Raw genomic sequence first — 22,221 nt, 5'->3', positions numbered from 1 at the left:
AAATGTTGCCGCGATATCCTACCTAAATGCATTGGCTATTTTTTTGTGTGTGTTTGTGTGTGTTCTTGGCTGTGTGCGTGTTTTATAACGGACAAAACAGAGTCTTAACCAAAATATATATATATATATATACATTTTTAGGATATTATTTTATGGATAGATTAGACACAAAACATTTAATTGTATAATTATTGTAAAAACCTCTTGGAAAATAAACATATGCTGTTAAAGGAGTGTGTCAAGCCACTCATTATCACACAAGATGCAAACAGAAGCCTTTTATAGACTGGAACTGCTGTTGAGGGTTTTCAAACACTAAATTGGGAATGTGAACACATGGGAGTTATGGATTGTCAAGGACCATACACTGTAATGTGAGTCATCATACAATAACATTTTGATTCATTGCAGTTTGGTATTGCTTGTTCGCTCTTGAACCACGTAGGTCTGCATTAATTTTATTTTGATATTCAAATTGGTGCAAAATTAAGTGCACATTCATAAGGCTTTTTAAATATTTTGTCCAGCGTGCTCTAAACTTTGTACAAAGCCTACGATTATAATGACCACATTTAAATTAATCAGATAAGCAGCATGAACCTGATGGAGGCAGGGCTTAACATAAACTCATCAATTAATCATTATTTAATGGCATTTCTGTTTTATTAAATAGTAATTAGAGGAGATAGTAGAGTGGAGAGTAAGAGGAAAATATGGGCAGAGGGGATGACATGCCACAAAATGAGTTATATTCAGACACACAACGTGATGTTGTATATGATATGCAGCCACTAGGATGTTATTTTCATCAGAGGCGATTGATGAATAACATGATGAAGAACTGTGATAAATAAAGTGATGAATAACTGAACATGAAGTGAAGACATGCCACAGCTGGAATGAATGATTCTCTCCAGATTACTAAATTGTAAAAATGACTATAGCTCCTCAGTATTGGACAGTAAATTTGCAGTGGTTAATGGCAGGGCAGCTGAGTTAAAAACACGAGAGTGGATAAGTGCACGTTGGTTAGGAGTGGGATGAGGTAAAAGAGCACTGACGACAACAGCTTTGTGGTCATAAACACAAAAATAGCCCAGAAGACCAGAACTAGATCAGTGTGTCCCTTAAAGCAAATTGCCAAGATTCTGTCATACTTGGGCAACATGAAACAATAGTTTGGAAAATTCTTGAATGAACTCATTGTTCTGCTTGGGTGGTCTATTGTACAGCAAACACAGCAAGGGGGCCTTACCAGTACTTATAAAACCAAGATATTTAAATGAGGTAAAATTACCACTTGAGGTTTGGCGAACATTTAAAATGATTTCTTTGAATGACAACAACCCTCCTTCTCTGCTAGACAGGCAGGGTTGAAGTGCGTGAAATCAGGAGTTAGGGTTAGGGTTAGGGTTCAGGAGTTGTTTCAATTAGAGGAATAGAATCATCCTGCCATAAGTCAAGTCTTTGTAATCATAAAAAATCGAACTTATTAAAAGTAATTAAGTTGTGGAAAATAAAGGATTTGTTTTAATAGCCCAAATTCAACAGATTATTGTGTAGGCACAGGGTGCATTACAGCATTCATGCAAATCCGTCCAAGAGGGGCCAAATGGTGTTTAGCCGGTCACAGTAATGTTGACGCAAAAATGGATGCACTCCTGACAGCCTTAAATCTTTAACATTCCCAAATAGGCTTGAACTCTGCAATCACAGTCTGGTTTTGCTCTGTTCCAAGGACAAGAGCCATGTGTGTTGTCTGCACTGCTGAGCAGGCGACTGGTAATCGGCTGCCTTGTATTTTTCTTTTTTTTAACTGGGAGAGCACAACTCATTCATTTTCCCTGCCTTGATTTTCTCAGCTGATGAAGGGATGTGAACCAGCAACACTCTGCACACAAGCCTCTCCCCAAAATGCATATGCTCTGAAACATTTCCACTAGGAGGTGCAACTGCTCCAATAACATCAACACCACCTACCTTGAGCCCAAAGTGTTGCTGCCAAAAGTGATATTTGCACAGTTTGGCACCACTCTCAGCGTCTGCAAAATCCCCCATATATTTATATTTATACAACTAATGACATATGTGGTGTGATGGTATGTAGTAGAACACGTACGGCTCATCCAGTGTATTTGTGGTAAATCGCACAGGATGAGGCCAAAACATCCTGTGCTTTATGTACGAGGATCAACAAACATAGAACAGATAAAGACCGTAATCCTGTTGCATCTCATTTCAAACAGACCGGTCGCAATATTACTGCCTTAAGATCCACTGAGATTGAGAGAATAGAGAAGCCACACAAGGGCGGGGATCTTGAATAAAAGCTTCTACAGAGTGGAACTTTTTGGATCTATTCTGCTGAAACTACTTTATGTCTCCCAAACCTTTCTTTAAATGGAGAATTTAATATGAAAACCTGTGTTGTGATTATTTTTGTCTCTCTGCCTCCCCCTGGTGTCCAGACACAGAACCTACAGCGTTTATTCCTCTTTTTCACATCTTATTCATAGAGAGCATTCTGATATTGTATTTAACATTGTGGTAGTTGTAGTGTGTTGAAATGGCATCTGATTGACTGCAAGTTTGATTTCATTGATGACTTTTTCATATATGCCTCCCATCATGTGTGTGATTGCTTGATAATGATTTTGCTGGCCAAAATGTTACAATAAAGCAGTTGGAGCTTGAATCCAGAACAGTATATTTTTCCATTTGTGCTACAAGTCTACTTTCCTCCAGCACCAGGATGAATGTCTAGCCTACACTTCTGCTCTAACATGTTCTATTATTAGAAAACTTCTTCTTCTACTTCTTCTGCTCCAGCAGAACTGTTGAATGCCCAACAGTACAAGCAGCTCCCAGGTGTGTGTGTGTGTGTGTGTGTGAGATTTTGTTTATACTCTCCCCAACTGAAGCTGCAATTAATACTGTTATGGGTTCTCAACTTGCTTGGCTAAATACGGGTTAAAAAGCCAGTAGAAAGAAGGAAGTGAAACAGTAGGCATGCCAGGTGTGTGAAGGAGCACAGTAGTCCAGGTGAGTGACAGACAGGCTCCTCCCACTTGGAGTCCTGAAAAGCAGGTGCACGACATGACAGGTATGATGCCGGTGACCTCTTCTGACGTAACAACAGCCTCAAGCACGAGTTCACAGTCGTGCCGGGACTCATTGTGTTGTGTTGCCATGGAAACACCTGTACAGTCACCGCTGTCATTCACAGCCTGAGGGCACACCCTTAGACGCACCTTAATGCCAGAGCTAATAACTCTCTACACCAAAACCATGGGGATAAGAGTGATGTATAGTCATTATTGAGGCTGTTACCAGATAAATACCCCTTTGGGCCTTTATCAGGGCTCTATCAGATCAGCTGCATAAATTAAAATAAATGGGCTCCAGCTAATTTTCTATTGAGGGACTGGAAAATGGTTGAGCAAGATCTGTGTGAAGTGAGTGAATGTACGAATGTGTTTGTCACTCAGGTCCACCTGCTCACTCAGGTCCACCTGCTGAGATTGAGGTTGGCGTTTCAGGGGCGTGCCACATGTGTCAGCTATTGATCCTGGGAAAGAGACTGTCAACTCTTACAACCTGCCACCACCAAAAGCCAGTTAATCTCTTTTAGTTTAGAGTTAAACATCTGCTACACACACTATACACTACTGGAGATCTACGATAACTCAGATTCCTTCAATCTATTTTTAATTCTGTTTGTTTTGGTGTGGCTCTGGTATTTAAATTCGGATTTTTGACTTGCCAAAGAGAAACTTATGCTGTGTGGAGATGAAGACAAAGTCATGAAAGCTTCAGGCACATGCTATAGGGGACCTCCATGTTTCCACACCTCCTATTTTGTCAGGTAATGTTTTGTGGCGCTAAATCTACTTTTCCTTACTGGGGAACACTGATTATAAGAGATCAAAGCTGTACTGAAATACAATAATGAATAACAAATCCAATTTGTTTCAAGTTTGTTTTGCCTATAGTGTAGTAGCATATCTTCATTAAGGTACAATAATTAAGTAATGCAATATGTATATGTATAGTGAGTGTTTATCTTAGGTAGATATATAGATACTGTATACCTATATCACTTATTGAAACCTACTTTTAAATTAGTTTTAGAAACCTATTTTTATAGACATGCTTTTATGTGATGTCTTTACCCTATTTTCTTTACCCTCATATTGTCTTGCTCTGTGTTCTTGTCTTTTATCTTTTGGTGCCTTGTTTTTATTACCTCCGCCAAGGAGGTTATGTTTTCGGTGCCGTTTGTTTGTTTGTTTGTCTGTTAGCAGGATTACGGAAAAACTGCTGGCCCGATTTTCATGAAACTTTGTGGAAGGGTGTAGCATGGGCCAAGGAAGAACCCATTAAATTTTGGAGCGGATCCGGATCCGACTCACGAACAAGCAATAATAGCACGAACCTTGGCGGAGGTCTGCGCTTTCCGAGTGCCCTCCTAGTTTTTTTTTTTTTTTAAATCTTATTTTATGATAATGCTGTTTAATTTTACTTGAGAATTTTGCAAACTGCATTTTAAAAACGTGCTACACAAATGAAGTTAAAACAAAAATGAACTAGAAGGGCACTCGGAGAGCGCAGACCTCCGCCAAGGTTCGTGCTATTATTGCTTGTTTGTGAGTCGGATCCGGATCCGCTCCAAAATGTAATGGGTCCTTCCTTGGCCCATGCTACACCCTTCCACGAAGTTTCATGAAAATCGGGCCAGTAGTTTTTCCGTAATCCTGCTAACAGACAAACAAACAGACAAACGGCACCGAAAACATAAGCTCCTTGGCGGAGGTAATAATAATGAAAATTAATAATTAACAATTATTTACAACAACAACAATAATAATAATTATGTTTTTTTTATTATTATTATATACACTAAGTATCCATTCATGCTGCAAACATCCCGTTCCACCTCGTCTCTAAGTTGCTCTATTCGGTTGTGATCTGGGAACTGCAGTAAACTCAAATCATGTTTCTGGAAACATGTTGAGATCCATTAGAAAAAGGGCAGACTGTGGCCATGAAGGGATGCACCTGGTCAGCAACAATGTTTAGGTACGCTGTGCTGTTCAACCGATGCTCCACTGGTACTGAGGGACTTAAGAAAAGAACAGATTCCCTACACCATTACAAACCACTAGGCCAACCAGGAAGGAGGGATCCATGGATTCATGCTGTTTATGACAAATTCTGTCTCTGTCACAGCATGTTGCAACAGAAACTGGAATTTGTCGGACCAGGCAACATTTTTCCACTCTTCAATCATCAATCAATTTTGATGTAGGCCTACATGTATCATCTTCTTGTTCTTAGTTGACAGGGTCTTCTGCTGCTGGAGCCCATCTGCTTCAGTGTTGCATAAGCTGTGTGTTCTTCTACACACCACTGTTGTACTGAGCTCTTATTTGCACACTTGTGGCCCGCTTGTTACCTTGAATTAGTCTTGCGGTTCTCCTCTGACCTCTCTCAACAATGAGGTGTTTTTACTGCCACTGACCGGATGTTTTTTGTTTAACGCACCATTCTCAGGAAACTGTAGCGTGAGAAAATCAAAACAGTGCCGCCGTTTCTGTGATGCTGGAACCGGTGTGTCTGGCTCCAACAATCATACCATGTTTAAAGTCACTCAAACCATGTGTCTTGGCTGTCTAGTCCAGCAGTAATAGAACCTCTCAATACTTTATTTATACGTGATTCATTGTGTGGAGGAGCGAGCTGTTTGTTTAAACCTATTTTTTACAGTCTATGGTTAAAACAGGGAGATGTAACCAATAAAGCGTATTAGAGTGTATACTGTATATGCACATTGGTGTACAGAGCACTGCAGGAAAATAATCATGAAGTAAAAAATATTGTCTTCGGCAACCACAATATTCTTTCATTCACAGCATGATAATATCACAGCTTCATGACAAAGGTAAACCATTCAGAAAAGCCCGGCCCGAGCAAACATTTGCCCTTTATCCGTGCATACCAATGTGTGTGTTTTTGTACTATATTTCTATTTGCAGTTTCCCAAAGCTGTGATAAAGGTAATTAGATTGTTCCAATGTATTGAGGCATGATTTTACTGAAAGGTGTGTCTGAACAGGAATGCACTAAAATGTTTGCTTTAGGATTATTTATCTCTTAAAAGGGATTACGTGATATACTTAGTTGATTAATTGAACAGAAACACAGATATAACCACAAAGCTATCAAAGAATTGCAAAGAGGGCCTTCAGTGTGTATCCTGAGTTTCCCCGGATTAGATGTTAAGTGCCGTACGTGTTTTGTCATGTCTGGGAATTTTCAGTGCGACTCGCTCCTTGACACTTTTCTCCAAATGTCTTTTGTTGAACAAAAGCTCAACAAAAGTGCTGAATGTCTCATTCAATATAATTAAGCCTAGGCCTGATGATAAACATGAAATCATAAAAAGTGATCAAATGATTCTGTTTGTTATGTTACAGAGTGAAGAACAGCAAGCCAGGCACACATGTCAGATGTCCATGTTGGTTCCAGCTAGCTCTTCTAGTCTTTCTGCTCACAGGTAAGCTTTGACGTGAGGAATGGCAAAGTATTTGAGAAGCTTTTGAGGGTAAAAGATGACAAAGGTTGTATGCAGACATCGGACAGGAGACTCATTAGTCTGTCAGCTGTTGGAGTTATCTAGACCGACATCTCTGAACGTCTATTCAAACCTTACAGTGTCTGAAATGCCAGTCATTCAGTGTCAGTCATGTAATCAACACAAAGACGCATCCACACACACACACGTGAACACGTAGAATGACTCCCAAATATAGATAACCTGCTTGTCTGGTCTGAGTAGCGACTGTTTCCAAAAAACACAACAGTTGACAAAGCTGTAGCCTCCATGCAGAGGAGGTGGAAAATATGAGTAACATGAAAACAAAGAGGAAGAAATGTAAGCTGGAACATTAGGCAAGTAGACTGTGATAAGTCAACACATAACTCCATTAGAGCGCTACCTTAACACTACATATATACTAAGACCGACTGATATCACTACTCACTACAATTTTTAATCTGTGTATCAATTTCAGGACAAAAGTGTCTATAATAATATTGCTATGGGTCACAAAATAACCATGAAGTCTTTGTTCTTCATTTGATATTTCTCCTTTTTTCATTTAGTCATCAATGACCAAAGGAGAAATATCAAATTAGTTAGTTCTGTACAGACGGAGGATAATCTTTCTGTTTCCCCCATCAGGTCATGTTTCATGCAATCACACTTCCTCAACTACTTCCCTAACTCCCCTTACTCCAACATCAACAACCACCCCTGGGACCACAAGATCCACAGCAACTTCTCCTGCCGTAACACCCGTCCTGTCACACACTAACACAACAAATGCGCCTCAAACAGGTAAACTGGCAAAAACGAACAAAATCATTCCAATCACAGAGATATCAGTGCAAACACCAGCAATGACAGAGGCCATATCTCATTCAGCAGCACTCACTCTAAACAAAAAATTCCCACGCCATCCCTCACAACCTCTGACAAAGCATAATAACTAGTGTCTCTGTCCTTCACAATTGTCTTTCTATGTGTTCCCACATTGCTGCCGTTGACCACACCCGTTGTGGCCAACAGTGTCTCATAACTCTGCAGTATTTCAAATGTGGTTGAAAATGTGGTTCATTGTTCATAATTCCCCTTTTAACATTCAAATTATTAATTTAATGTCAATACCCTCTGTCTTCCATTCTAGTGACCACAACAAAAACATTCAGTGGAGCTCCGCAAACAACAGTCATTCATAACATCACAAAAGGTATGAAATAAATAGTCTCACTATAGGTAAATGGGTGCAGCATAATAGACGAAGACTAATGACAGGACGTACAGGACATATAACAGAATACGCCCCATGATATAGTTGAATTGTTGGCATACTGTACAATACAGGAGACGTATGTTACACTGAGCAACAACAGTTTCTCTATAGAGAAGTACAGTAATTCTCACCAGACTATTGTTTATCTCTTCCTCACCTTTGTCTCTTGCTGTGGATTCAGAGCCACCAGTACAGGTGCAGTGCAACTCCTCACAATCCTGTACTAATCAATGTAAGTAAAAGTCACAGGTTGAAATATATATACATTTAGCAGCTTAATTTGTTTTGTTTGATTTTTTTTACTTCAAGTATGTCCCATGTTTTTTTCCTTACAGCAGTGTACTACTGGCTGGAAGTCACTGTGTATGTGACAGGAGAGGAGAAGAATGAATCAGACATTAGTACCTGGGTATGTAGGCTGGGATGTGGGCAAACTGGCTATAGACTACAGCAGACTACAGTCTCTCATCCATATTCTGGATGTCTGCTTCTTAGTCCTATGATAAATATAATGAGAATGCTGTTCCTTTTTCAGCTCCATCATCTGTTTCAAAACCACTTGGAGAGGTGCAGGTCCCCAAACCATACAGAACCAAACACCACCAGCTCAGATGATGACTTTCTGCAAACCACATCTGTCAGCCCCTCATACGAGCCGACACACAACATGACGACGTCGTTACTCAGCTACAACACAACTACAACAACACCTTACAATGTTACCACGGCAACGCTAACGCAGAACTACAGCCTGACAGCCTCATCAACCAACTTCAGCATGATGACGACGCTTTACAGCGGCACGACGACAATCAGTCCTTCGACAAATGTCACGTCTTCATACAATCACAGCACACCTCTTGATGCTAACTACAGTATGACGACAAGCAGCTGGCCGCACAACACAACTGGGTATCACTGCTATGATTTCTTATGTATTAAATGAATGAATGAATGAATGAATGAATGACTGTGAACTCAGGATGCTCAAACCTTTTCACAATATGGACCACAAAATAGATTTTTTTACTTTTTGAATACACCCATCTGCTGATTTTACAGTACAAAAATGCATCTCTGTCTACACTGTAGGTAAGGAGAGAGTGAAGCCTATGAACAGCATTTTATCTTATCATTCTTAAGCCATGGTAATGAACTCATGACTGAAATTACACCTCTATTTGTCTAATTTGACCCCTTTAAGGACCTTGAGGGTCCCCAAATCACATCTGGGGACAACTGACTTTTAATTCATTAATTTTGTCACAATTTCTTTTTCAGTGAGATGGGTGATGGTGGAATGACTGGTATCAACCTATTTCAAGTAAGCAATATCTTAATGTGTTCATGTGGGTTACCAGTGAAGAGAAGGATTGTGTTAATCAGGATAGATCCATCTGTTTTAACAGGGAATTGAAGTTTCATGCTCCACGAAAACTGCGATAAGGTCAGTAAAATATTTAACTGTTTTCAAATGACTGTCCAGTATCCGTTACCTCCTAATCGTTAACACTGCCGCTCAACTCCAGGAAGACTAACTGCACTGTACTGCTGAAGCTGAAGCAGCCCACATGTCCATGTTGTATCCTGCGTTCTCTGTGTCGGGGCGGGAAAACCTCCACGCACATCCATGTGGTGGGAAAAAGAGCAGAAAGAGTGGGTGAGTATGTTGCATATTCTGAAATACATAATAACTTACATATTGAGCTTCCTAGGGATGAGTTCCCATTATACAAGCAAGGGTCTTTGTCATTGTGCAGGGAGGCTGCCTCAAAGAAATGGCCACATGGAGTACAATAGCTTCACCCAAGAGCCAAACATATGCTTTTATACCGGTGCTGTGAACGGATCATGGTAAGCTGCTCTGTATTATTGATCTCTCTTGTTTTTTTTGTTTTTTTTTACCTCACACTTCTCCATTATATTGCCATTCTAGACACAGGAATATTTATTTCCTCTATTGACAGGGCACCATAGCTCTGACACTTGCACTCATTACAAATCTAGAAAATGTAACGTATTCTAAAGTTGCATTATTGTAAATTGCTCTGGTGTCAGCTAAATTCCTAAGCGGAATGTAAAGGCAAATGTATATGACAATGTAATGTTGTGCCATAAATTTTGTAACATTGTATCTTTTATTGTATGTGGTTATCTTACAACAGTGAAGAGTCGGGGACTGTATATGTGGCACCTGAAAAGAACTCAACTCATTGTGGCATACCAACAGGTGAGATAATAGCATTTTGCCTAAACATCTATAACTGCAGTATACAAGTTTTTCTGGTGTGCGCGGGATCATCCAAGTTTTGTATCTGTAACTACAGTGCCTTCAGCAAGTATTCAACCCCCTTGACTTTTTCCACATGGTGTTGTGTGTTGTGTTGCCTGAATGTGTCAGGCACATGTCAGCAGCCTGGAGTTTGCAAAAAGGCACATGAGCGACTCTGAGAGCAGGAGGCCAAAGAGTCTGTGGTCTGATGAAACAACAGTTGAACTCTTCAGCCGTAATGCAGAGCACTCCGTCTGGCAGAAAGTACGGTGACGACAGCAGCATCATGCTGTGGCAGGGACTGAGAGACTTGTCAGGAGAGAGGGAACAATTAATGGAGCCAAACACAGGCGGATTCTTGAGGAGGACCCGCTTCAGCATGCCCAAGATCCTATATGTTCCAGCAGGAGAATGACCCTAAGCATACAGCCACAACTTATATGGCTTCAGAATAACAATGTGAAAGTCCTTGAGCGGCCCCAGTCAAGCCCAGACTTGAATCCCATAGATAATCTATGGAAAGAATTGAAGATAGCTGTTCACAGACGCTCCGATTCCAACTTGACAGAGTTGGAGCAAATCAGCAAGGAAGAATGGGAGAAAATCTCCAAATCCAGATGAGCCAAACTGATACAAACATATCCAAAACACCAGAGTCCATTTTGAATGCAACACCACAAAATGTAAAAAAGTCAAGGGGGTTGAATACTTTCTTAAGATTTTATAATGACAATGCAAATTTTATGCACAGCCATAAAATAAAAGTTATTTTTTGAATATTTTTTGTTTTGCTGCTGTTCTGTACATATTGATGTTTGAACAGTAATCCAGACATAATATGACTGTGTTTCAGTTAAGAAGAAAGCCTCCTGCAACTGCTCTGCATACTGCAATGGAACTGGTTAGTGCATTATCAATTAACAAGACCAAATTATTATCTCAATAGATATCTGAAATCATATCTTTTGCAACATCACATAACTTTTGTTATTTAAAGTTGTTAATTTTGTTTCTGTGTTTTTAGCTGCATACTATTATTTGCAAATTTCAATACAAGACCGCACAATGAACTTTTCATACGTCTCCTCTCTGGTGAGTTCCTCTGTGTGTGTGTGTTTGTGTGTTTTAAGTATTTGTGCTTAATGATTTAACTATCCTTGGCATCAGTTGATGCCTAGTAGCATGTACCAATAACCTCTCAATTCTCTACAGATTTCTCGGCTAAAAACCCCGCCACCCTGCTCCACAGAGACAAAGTATGTTATTCAATTACTCAAGCATATTCAAATCCATTTGTACTGGGTAAATATATTATGATGAAGAACTGACAATCCTGGTAATGTTCCTTTACAGCAGTTCATGTCCATTGTCCATCATTGCATCTGAATATGAGGTAAAGAGCCTCCAAAGCACGTTCATATTGCTCTTAAGCCAAAAAAAAATACATGGCAAATAGATAAATGGTAATAACTGTGTAGAATATTGTGACATTCAGGTTATTTCCACTAGCCTACAGCCTGCTCTGACTCTGCGATCAGATTTAAATTGTTTAAACATACAGAAATCTCTGATTCATGCTCATGGTTGTACATTCATACACTAACTCACAATTCACAATTATAAGTTATATTAAGAAGAATGAAGCATTGTAAGTTCAAACACCAAAACATGCCTGAATGTATTAAGTTAACATCGTCACATGACCTAGTTTGACTAAAATATAAATGGTTTTCATACTGTGTGTCTCATTTTCACACAGGATTCCTATGTGAACTGTGGGGGCGGAACCACAAAGTGAGTCTTGTCATATTGTCATATTACCTTTGGGGGAACTTGCCATGCACTGATACTGAACTAACTTGTTTTATTTCTAGTCTCCACAGCTGCAATGTGATTGTAAGCTTTGCCCACGAGGTCCCTGTGTGCGCTGTCTCCACGGCCTTACTGACCGTGCTCCAGTCCGAGGAACACATCTACTACGATGGAATAGTGACTCGAGCAGGTGCGTGCATTAGCCACAGCAGGGAAACAGCTCCATGCACGTGTTCAATATCAGTTCATACAGTCAAACAAAATAACTGCAGGTGTGTCCTGTAAGACTTCTCATTTGTGTTTGATCTTCTGTGTCACATAGCAATTTGTGAGGATTCAGAAGTCAGCGGAAATCCACTGAAATCGAACTTCACACAGGTTTTCTCAGACTTAACGCCCTCTGAGTTTTGTTTGGCGGAGGAGTATGTGGCTGACATCCTCAGCTGGTCTGTATAATCTCCTTACATTCATATCTTCTACACTAACTTAACTAAATCTTAAAAAGTCAGTGGACATGATAGTAATTTATTTCAGGGCTGTTTGTACTGTTATTGCACAGAATGTGCAACTTTATGTCAGATTTCTAAATGTATATTCACTTAAGATCTTATTTGTCCCCTTCTCTTTCTAGTCAAAAAGGACAAAATGTGTGTGTCCTCCTGAAACAACAGTGTGATCAGAGCATCATACCACTGTTTACTACAGCCAGCCCAAATGCAACAACCTCTACTCTGATTCCAACCTCTGTACAGCAAAACACCACCTCCCCCTCTGTAAATGTAACTTCATCCCCACTGAATACAACAGCTGCAGCCCCCAATACTACTACTGCCGCTAATGTCACAGTCACAGTGACAGCAGCACCCAACACAACTACAGCCACTGGAAATGCAACGATTTCTATGAACACAACGACTTCTATGAACACCATGACTTCTATGAACACCACGACTTCTATGAACACCACAACTTCTATGAGCCCAACGATTTCTTTGAGCCCAACAATTTCTACAAACACAACGATTTCTATGAACACAACGACTTCTTTGAGCCCAACAATTTCTACGAACACAACGATTTCTATGAACACAACGTTTCCTACGGGCACAACGGTTTCTACGGGCCCAACAGTAGTCCCTGCAACCAACATAACAGGTTTGTTATCATCTCAGCTGTGTGTAGGACTGTGTTGCAACATCCATGGCGCTAAACTTTAGTCTGAAGTATTTTAACCACACTCAGACGAATTGTAACTGCAAGACAGTAATTGTAACTGAACTCAGAAAAAGTGTAACTGAAAGAGAGTAACTGTAATTGTATTCAAAAGTGGTGTAACTGAAAGAAAATTATGATTCACAAGTGTACATCTTAAGTCACATATGTGTTTTTGGTGTTGACATAAGCATGGAACTTGCACACACACCATTACAATCTGATTGGTCGGCTCTGTAGCCTATGGCCATGTACATAATCAAAAACGGTGCCACCTCAACTGACAGTGAATTGTAACTGTGCTGTGGGAATCTTAAGTGTGGGGAGATGTGGGGAGATGGGCAAATCTTGGTGTGTTTGCACAGTTTCAGGGCAGATTTTAATTTCTTTTCTCCAGTTGCTGTGGAACTCACAGTCAAGTTGACATAACGATTACAATTTGCAATGGTGTGTACAATTTCCATGCTTATGTCAACACCTTAAACACATATGTGGCTTAAGATTGTGAATCGTTTTCTTTCAGTTACAATACTTTTGATTCAGTTACAATACAGGTTTAGCTCCATAAACATCGAAATCTGAAAACAGCATGAGCCAGGAATTCACTTTGGATTCCTGCACTTTCACATATCATAAGCTACTGTACAGCAGTTCAACGTATTGTTTTTCCCTCAGAACCGCTGACTACAGCAGGAAGCACAGAAGGACAAGCCAACGCGCTGCTTGAGCTGACTAGGAACGTGTCCAACCTGAACTCCAGCCAGGTGGATCAGCTCGTGTCTCAGCTGGAGGCTCTTTTGGCAGGTCCGACCATCAGCCTGGCACTGGGAAACACCTCCATCCACATTGTCAGCAACCTGCTGGATGCTTCTCCTGACACAGTGGCCGACTCCTCCAACAGGTGAGCTCTGCTGAAGGAAATGATTTGTTTGCATTTTGCCAGAATTACAAATTGTCTCTATTAATTTGACATTCAAATACATTTTCTCCTGTACTGTGCAAAGTAAAGAGTGTGGATGGAATGACCGAAAAGCCTTTAATGAAGATTGGCAATATTATTAAAAACCCTCCAATTTGTTGTATCAGGATCATAGGGATTGTTGATACAGTGGGGTTGAAGCTGGAGATTGAAGGAGAAGCTGAGACCATCCTGTCCCAGGGTCTGGCTCTGTCTGTGAAAACAACCGATGGCAGTAATTTTGAGGAAACGTCGTTTTCCATCTCAGACCCCAATAATGTACAGGTATGACACAAATATTCCAGTTTATTACACCTGTAATAAGTATATTATGAGTAAATTAAATCAAGCGGACAATATTGAAAACATCAGTACTGCCAGATTCAAAAGTGCTGTGAAATGCTGGTTATTTTGCAGTAAGGCCCTATATAGCCCTATATACAAGCTTTAGAAATTTTAGACAATTGAAATAGTGAATAAAATTAGGTTTCAGGTTAAGACATACTACCTGCACTTACAACTGCATTTTCAAAATGTTCTACATAACTTCCATTGAAAAAAGTTATTCTAACATAAACTGTCCACAACGCTGTCCAGATATTTTGAGCAAATGTTGGGAAATCATCTCCTATTTTATCATGAGCCTCGCATCAAACCCACTTCCTTTCATCACAGCGACATCCCCCTGGATACAACATAGTATTTTGTACCGGTAAAATCCTGTGAGGGATTCACCTCAGTTGCCCCAAGCAAAGATGTAAGAAACCTTTACCTTCATCAAGCTAGGATAATGAAATCCGTTTAAGTAGCCTGCTTGTAAACTTTGTCCCTGTCCCATGTGTGTTGTGCTGCAGGTCCGCGGAGATCCCAGGACCAGGAGGAGTGTGAGAACAAAGTCCTCCATCCCTCAAGGCTCCATCAGGTTGCCCCCTTCTCTCACACAGGACCTCACCACCCAGGAGCAGCAGCAGGCCTCCAGAGTCCAGTTCAACTTCTACCAGAAGAGCACAGTGTTCCAGGTCAATACATACTATATATTTGCATTTGTAGCTAAGGCAAAGCAGGACCACATCCCATCATTATCAGTTGGATTTTTATTACACCTGTAACAATGTTTCTCTTCTGTTTTTTTTTTGTTTTTTTTTATCATTTTACCACTGTTTCTATCCTTTTGCTTCTGTTTTATCACTAAATTAAATTAAACTGACTAAAAGTATTTAAACTGTTTTGAAGGAAACTAATGAGATTTGAAATTAAGTGATGAAGCACTGAAACATTTATGTATTTACAAATTTAACACTTGTGTTGTTTCCCAATGGCGATGCAGGACAGATCCTTGGGAGAGCGCAGGCTTATCAGTGGGGTCCTGGGGGCGAGTGTGGCCAACCTGTCAATTACAGGACTGGAGGAGGACATTGTAATTCACCTGAGGAACACAGAGCCCATTCCAGTGAGTCAATTTCATAAAACTTTCATAAAACTGCATCTAACTGTATGCTATGTTCCAAAGTTCTTTGAGCGTTTTATCCCACTCAAATAAACTAAACAAGAAACAACACAATAAACAAAAGGCACCTCTAGGGTTGATATCTAATTCTGTCAAAAATGGAGAAAAAAAGAAATAGAAAACCAAAAGCACAAGAGCATTTTTTACACAAAGCAACAACTTGAATTAAAATGCAGACAAGCATCTGAACTATGAGGACACATCAGTCAGTTCCACAGGCTGGGACTGGCCAGGATGCGTACTGTGAGTGACCTCTAGTCACCAACACATCTCTCACATTCCACCATTCAGCAAGATGGCCCCTGCGGGGAGCAATAAACGCAATAAGACACCCTAACCCTAACCCCAACATGGAAAGATAAGGTTCAGTGTTGTGTCACTCACAACAGAGAAGAAAAAAAAAAAAAAAACACAACACAAGGTAGTGATAATAAACTGATACACTCTGTTTTGCATTCTCCAAAATCACAGGCTAATTTTGTGGCTTCGTGTGTTTTCTGGGACTTTACGCGGAATGGTAAGTTTTCTACTGCCGTCTATCGGAATGAAATGAAGATAAATGAACTCTGATGAAAGTATGATTGATCTCCTCTACTGTATTTTCTACCTCTAGATGGATCAGGCGGTTGGAACCCAAACGGCTGCTTTGTCCGAAACAGCACGGACAACGAGACAATTTGTGGCTGCAACCATCTAACCAGTTTTGCTATTCTGCTGGTAAGATGGTTACTTTCCTTTCCTTTCCTTTCCTTTCCTTTCTTTTGTTTTCGTGATACTCTATTGATCCATCCCCAAAGGAGAAATCCATCCTTTCGCTTGCCCCACACCATTCAGTGTCTTGCTCAAGGACACTTCAGCAGGGCAGATATTTACTGATAATTGTTTGGTTTTTCTTCTTACAGGACCTCTCTAGACAGCCTATAACCAGTCGCCTCCAGGCCACCATCCTTACTTACATCACATATATTGGCTGTGGAATCTCCGCCATCTTCCTAGCCGTCACCCTCCTCACCTACTTGGCCTTCGGGTGAGAGCCACGTCAGAGAGCCACAAGATACACCCAATCAAGACCAAACATTATAGACACACTGTGAATGACCTGATGATTGGGAGGAGTCCATTGAGAAGTTCTCTTAACCATTTGAACACTTGCAGGAAGCTGCGTAAGGACATCCCGTCTAAAATCCTCATCCAGCTGTGCCTGGCTCTGCTGCTGCTGAACCTGGTCTTCCTGGTGGACGCATGGCTGGCTCTCTACCCGGAGGCCGTGGGCCTCTGCATCTCCACCGCCTGGTTCCTCCACTACTTCCTGCTGGCCTCCTTCACCTGGATGGGGCTCGAGGCCATCCACATGTACCTGGCCCTCGTCAAGGTCTTCAACAGCTACGTGTCGCGCTACATGCTCAAGTTCTCGCTGGTCGGCTGGGGCATCCCACTCCTGGTGGTCATTATCGTTATTGCGGTTGACAAAGACAACTACGGCCTTGTCACCTATGGGAAATTCACTGACGGCTCTACTGAGGACTTGTGAGTCTTTTTGTGAGATCTGTAAGATGCTATATTTGCAGTAACATGTACATTATTCTTTAGAAAAATAGGAATTAAAAAATATATCACCAAGATACATGATGTACGGAAGAGTATTAGGGCCATTGTAGGTGATTTTTTTTTTTTATTCTGAGAAAAAAACAAAGAAATTTGCAAGAAAAAAATATTTTTCACTTCCTGACTTTAATCTCAGAATTTCTGAGTTTTTTCTCAAAATATTACCACCCTTCCCCTGGCTGCGGTAAAAAAAATTCACCTACAATGGCCCTAATATTCCGTAATGATGAAACTCTCTTAAAATACTAAAGCTTTGATTCTCTCCCACAGTTGCTGGTTGAAAAATGACATTGCCTTCTATGTAGCAGTGGTGGCCTATTTCTGTGTCATTTTCCTGTTCAACCTCATCATGTTCATTGTGGTGATGGTGCAGCTGTGTCGGATCAAGAGGCAGAACCCCCACAACGTGCAGCACCGCAGCACGCTGCAGGACATGCGCAGTGTGGCGGGGATAACCATCCTCCTGGGCCTCACCTGGGGCTTCGCCTTCTTTGCGTGGGGGCCCGTTAACCTGGCCTTCATGTACCTCTTTGCCATCTTTAACTCCTTGCAAGGTGAGCTGATGACTCATCTAGCTACTGACTTGACAGGAGTCCAACACAAACATGGGAACCATACCCAACGGCATTTCAACCTCACGTCTATGCTTTAGCTCTCATATAGCCCGGGATCTTTTTTGGCTATGTATAGAAAGTTTTACACCAAGCAGCAAATACATTATTACATATTTAAACAATTCATAAACAACTGTAAATATCAGAGGACTCTTCCTCTTCTTCATTTTTAAACCCTATGTAGCCTCATCCATTTAGACGTCTTTTAAACGGCTAATCAATGTAAAATTTCTCAGTAGGTACTGTACCTTCTTTAATTATTAGGGTCCACAGCAATAATAAGAAGAAGAATGTGTTGGTTTCTTTATAAAGGTTTCAGTTCAGTAGCACCGACCATTTTCTTTAGTTTTTTAGTTCTGTCCTCACTGATGACTACAATACTGCCGACTATAAAACATATCAGGTGAGGTATCATCAAAAACTATAAATGCTATTTTTGTTTTGTAGGGTTCTTCATATTTCTGTTCCACTGTGCGGTGAAGGAAAATGTGAGGAGGCATTGGAGGACCTACCTGTGCTGCGGCAAACTGAGACTAGCAGAGAACTCAGGTCAGAACCGCTCACTTTGAACTTTGCAGCCCGCCAAATCTGGCTGGCAACCTAGACTTGGCCTTCCAGTAGCCCTCTTACTGGTTTCTAATTGTTCAGCCTCTTCTGAATATGGAGATCTTGCTCCTTCAAAGTAAAAAATGTGACTGCATTAGATGCTTGATGATTGTAAATAATCGCATAACAAATGCTTCACACTCATTTTACCTTTTGTCTGATTCAAATTTCTTCTTATAGAGTGGAGTCGTACAGCAACACAGAAGACCGTGAAGAAGTCATCAGTGACCCGAGTAACATCTCTTCACTCTTTCAAGTCCTCCCAGTCCAACAACTCCTCCAGCTCCTCCTCTTATCTCGTCAGCGACTCTTCAGAGCAGCTCAGTGGCGTTGGTGAGCAAAGGAAATCTGTTTGTTTTTGAGCCATGGGAATGTTTCTAATGTTTAGAAAATCTGCATAGAGGGAAGATGTTAGGGAAGACAGATAGAGACAGAGCATTCTTGTTATCCATGCTGATTCACTTTATTGCTCTGAACTGCCACTGTATTATGATAATCATAGTATGTAGAAAAGTGCATGGCTTACTAGGGCCATTTCAATCTCAGTCACAAGCAGCTGATCCTCTTAGCCAGGCTCTGTTTCACCTTTCACCTGTCAATGTGTCACTGTGAGCAGGAGTCAGGACGGCTTGACTGGGAGTTGTGGCTTGACTGGGAGTTGTGTGGTCACTGCTATGTCAACGCTTGACTGTTTTTATATGTATGACTGTATTGACATTCTCAATATTTAGGAATGTGTTTTAGTGAGTGCAGTCATCTTAATAGCAGGATTTACTCAGCCTAGCTCATTTAATCAAAAACAGTTTTTATCTCGCTGCAGCTCCTTCAATATGTCTATTTTGACCAATGCTGCCAGCTGACTTTATGCAGTGGTTCTCAATCCTGGTTCTCTGGACCCAGAGTGCTGTTGGATTTCTGTCCAACCAGATAGTTCACTGCATTCACCTGGTATCCCAGGTGTAAATCAGTGCCTGATTAGATGGCTACAATGAAAACAGGCAGGGCTCTGGGTCTCGAGGATCAAGATTGAGAACCTCTAATGTAGAATTCAGAGGACTCACCGTCCTTTGTTCCTCCACACACCTAAGCCCTAAAAATAAAAAAAAATAAATACCCCAAGCCCAACACCCTTGTGTGGCACCCACATGCACAAATCAAAACCAAGCATTAGATTTTGACAAATACTTCAAAGTGTGTACCAAATTTCATTAGTGACTTGAAAAACAGATTGTTAGCATTTGAGATGCTCTCTACAGGTCAGTTTTAAAATGCCTCTGCACGCATGGTTCTCTGCAAATTTATCAGAAACAGCTCTGTAGTGACTTGCATTAAGGAGAGGCAGTGACTCAGTTATACCCCATTGCAGGCAGTCCATTTGAAGACAGAGCCATCACAGCTGATGAAGACCCCAGCTCTGATGTGATCCTCAACGAGCTCAACAGGCAATACAGAAATCAACAAACACCCTGACCCGAGAAACTCCCGAGGACTGCTTGATTTATATTGAAATATCTGCATGTAAATGCTGCATTAATACAGAGTAACTCATGTTAAAACCTTCTGTATGTCAGATCTATGATAATGACTTGGAATGGGCCATGGAAAACCTGCTTGAGTTATGCATGCATTACTGTGCTTGATTTGCACACTATTCTATATTTTTAAGAATTATTTTTTTACTGCATTTCCAAGAGGAACCCTCAACAAGCTACGCCATTGTACTGTGATGTTATGTAATCATGTTCCAACGGTATTTTAAATATATATATTATTAACACAGCAGAGTGACACACCGATGTCTTTGCTCCATACTGTTGAGATACACAGTCCAGTCCTCGCACCAACCTCTGGCTGCTGACTCATCAGACATGAGTCAAAAGCAGACTGGGGAGAGATGATAGATGTTGTACTCATGGGTGAGTTTCTGGGCAGCGACTAAACCAAGTCCTTGATAAATAACTAATTACATTTCAATGAAAATGTCCAGATTATTTTTTCAGAACAGAGAACCTAAAAACGTCAACACCAGGCAAAGTGTGCAGAAGACAGGCCAAAGTATTGCATAATTTTTTTTACAATTTTTGTGAAATACAAAAATGGAATTTATCAAATGTGAAAATGTAATGTCAAAATTTGTCACAATGAAGATGTGACATAACATTGGCTAGCTGTTAAGTAATATCCCAAGTAACTGATAAGAGTTTTGCTATTGCAGTTTTACATGGCAGTCATGTTAGCGCCATAATCCTGCTTCATGCCAGCTGCTGAGGGGCTTTCTGCAGAGCGGTGGATTCACTAGCTTCCTCTCACAAGTGCTGTAACAAGTGCTACTAATGTAAGAGCGAGGTAAATCCACCATATCTTAATGTGACAAATCTGCTCAGCTGTGGTAGCGAGCACAGAAAACGTAAAAAAAAAATGCTCCACATTTTTTAAGAGAAATCCACTTCATTGTACACCCAGGCACATTTGAGTAGGGACTGTCAATCATTAGGTAACACTTTGCATTAAATATGGTGTAAATTCATAACAACTGAACAAAACCTTCATAATAACTATGTCACATTCATGAAGATGAATGTTAATGTTAGTTTTAATGAAGTGTTCATATCATATTTGTGGCACAGCAGCGGCAGTGTGTCAAATTAGCGATTAAATAAAAGTCCTCCTGACAATTGTCTGTTCAGGTAAAAAACAAAGGCTTTGTCTTAGCCAGGAATGTTATGAAGCTGTTATGACATTGTTTGTGCCCCTCCACCCCCACCGTCACCCTCCGGTTTTACCCACTTATCCATGTGCTCAAAATTGGACTCTGTTCCACTGATAGAACTGAAATAAAAAAATGTATCCTTATCCAGTAATGTGCCATTTAGCTGTTCAGGTGTCATCACTGTGTCATCTGTGTAAGGTGTTACGTATCTGGGTATGTTACAAAGCAATATCTACAACTGCATGCTCTGATCTGTGTTCCTATTTTTTCCCCCCCAAGAGTAAAGAGCTTTCCGAAGGGAAAGCGTAGCACTAGATTCTTCTGTGTTTTTTATGCTGACTTAACTTTTTTATAATAAAAATTCATATTTCTATGTTTTCTTAAAGCTGCAGTAGGTAACTTTTATGGATTCATATTTATTTATAAGTAATATAAATAAATTGCTGTGTTTGGTGGCCAAAGACAAGCGGGATATGTTAGAATCTCAGAAACAGCAGTACCCTCATTCTTCTGCTATTCTCTTTTCAATGTGTGGAAACCCATCCGACCAATGAGGAGAAACCTGAGACAGAGGGCGTGACTCTGTCCTCGTCAATCGCTCCTCCTGTCACTCACTAGGAGTGGGAGGCGTGGTTGGAATTTCCGGAGATTTGATCTCTTTCCTGCCAAATTTACTTACAGCAGCTTCAAGTTGGCAAAAATATTGCAAAGGTATCCTTGATTACCATTTGCCAATTCAATTTCCTTTTGGAAAGAATTAGTTGAGATATTTTTTTTCCCCAATCACTTTAATTGTAGGTGGCCACTGCTTAACAAAAGTTACTTTTCTCAATAGGGATAGAACAGCATTTGGTGAAATAAAATTGAATAAATAAATGTAACAAAGCCCCACAATATTGACCAAAGGTGTGAATGTGCTGTATATATGCAAGCTACATTCACTGTCCTCTACATGCACTTAATACAATTTTAGAAAACCCAAAATGTAAAAGTAAAACGCAACAGGAGAAACGAAAGGTGCTAATAAAACATCACATAAAACCAACACATG

The 22,221-nt window shown here is 40.5% G+C and overlaps 1 protein-coding gene across 3 annotated transcripts; it reads left to right on the top strand.

Annotated features, from left to right (window-relative positions):
- The first annotated feature begins 3,658 nt into the window (after positions 1 to 3,658).
- On the top strand, positions 3,659 to 21,849 carry LOC139910787 (uncharacterized). 3 transcript variants are annotated; one of them, XM_078286472.1, is made up of 32 exons: positions 3,659 to 3,865; positions 6,477 to 6,556; positions 7,244 to 7,399; positions 7,749 to 7,811; positions 8,056 to 8,106; positions 8,210 to 8,283; positions 8,410 to 8,786; positions 9,156 to 9,198; positions 9,284 to 9,321; positions 9,404 to 9,534; positions 9,635 to 9,728; positions 10,040 to 10,104; positions 11,000 to 11,047; positions 11,171 to 11,238; positions 11,359 to 11,402; positions 11,503 to 11,539; positions 11,906 to 11,940; positions 12,021 to 12,148; positions 12,281 to 12,404; positions 12,590 to 13,113; positions 13,846 to 14,071; positions 14,257 to 14,413; positions 14,983 to 15,147; positions 15,456 to 15,578; positions 16,107 to 16,152; positions 16,249 to 16,352; positions 16,538 to 16,662; positions 16,791 to 17,162; positions 17,511 to 17,794; positions 18,302 to 18,403; positions 18,641 to 18,793; positions 19,827 to 21,849. In XM_078286472.1, the coding sequence occupies exons 1-32, from the start codon at positions 3,777 to 3,779 to the stop codon at positions 19,928 to 19,930; spliced, it is 4,230 nt and encodes a 1,409-aa protein (XP_078142598.1). In that variant the 5' UTR covers positions 3,659 to 3,776; the 3' UTR covers positions 19,931 to 21,849. The 3 variants fall into 3 exon arrangements, with proteins under 3 accessions (XP_078142598.1, XP_071754309.2, XP_078142599.1); XM_071898208.2 differs by having other exon boundaries at positions 11,500 to 11,539; XM_078286473.1 differs by lacking the exons at positions 3,659 to 3,865; positions 6,477 to 6,556 and adding an exon at positions 7,631 to 7,647 and having other exon boundaries at positions 7,279 to 7,399; positions 11,500 to 11,539; positions 19,827 to 21,848.
- Positions 21,850 to 22,221: the final 372 nt, after the last annotated feature.

The sequence above is a fragment of the Centroberyx gerrardi genome, chromosome 11, assembly GCF_048128805.1.
Source record: "Centroberyx gerrardi isolate f3 chromosome 11, fCenGer3.hap1.cur.20231027, whole genome shotgun sequence".
In the NCBI taxonomy this organism is placed as follows: domain Eukaryota; kingdom Metazoa; phylum Chordata; class Actinopteri; order Beryciformes; family Berycidae; genus Centroberyx; species Centroberyx gerrardi.
Note: the sequence above shows the minus strand (reverse complement) of the source record. Positions and strands in the feature narration are given on the sequence as shown.

Coding starts and splice junctions, on each gene's coding strand:
- LOC139910787 (XM_071898208.2), top strand. CDS start 3,777: ATGCTGTGTGGAGATGAAGACAAAGTCATGAAAGCTTCAGGCACATGC. Junction 8,787..9,155: donor TGGCCGCACAACACAACTGG/GTATCACTGCTA, acceptor TTTCTTTTTCAG/TGAGATGGGTGATGGTGGAA. Junction 9,729..10,039: donor GGTGCTGTGAACGGATCATG/GTAAGCTGCTCT, acceptor ATCTTACAACAG/TGAAGAGTCGGGGACTGTAT.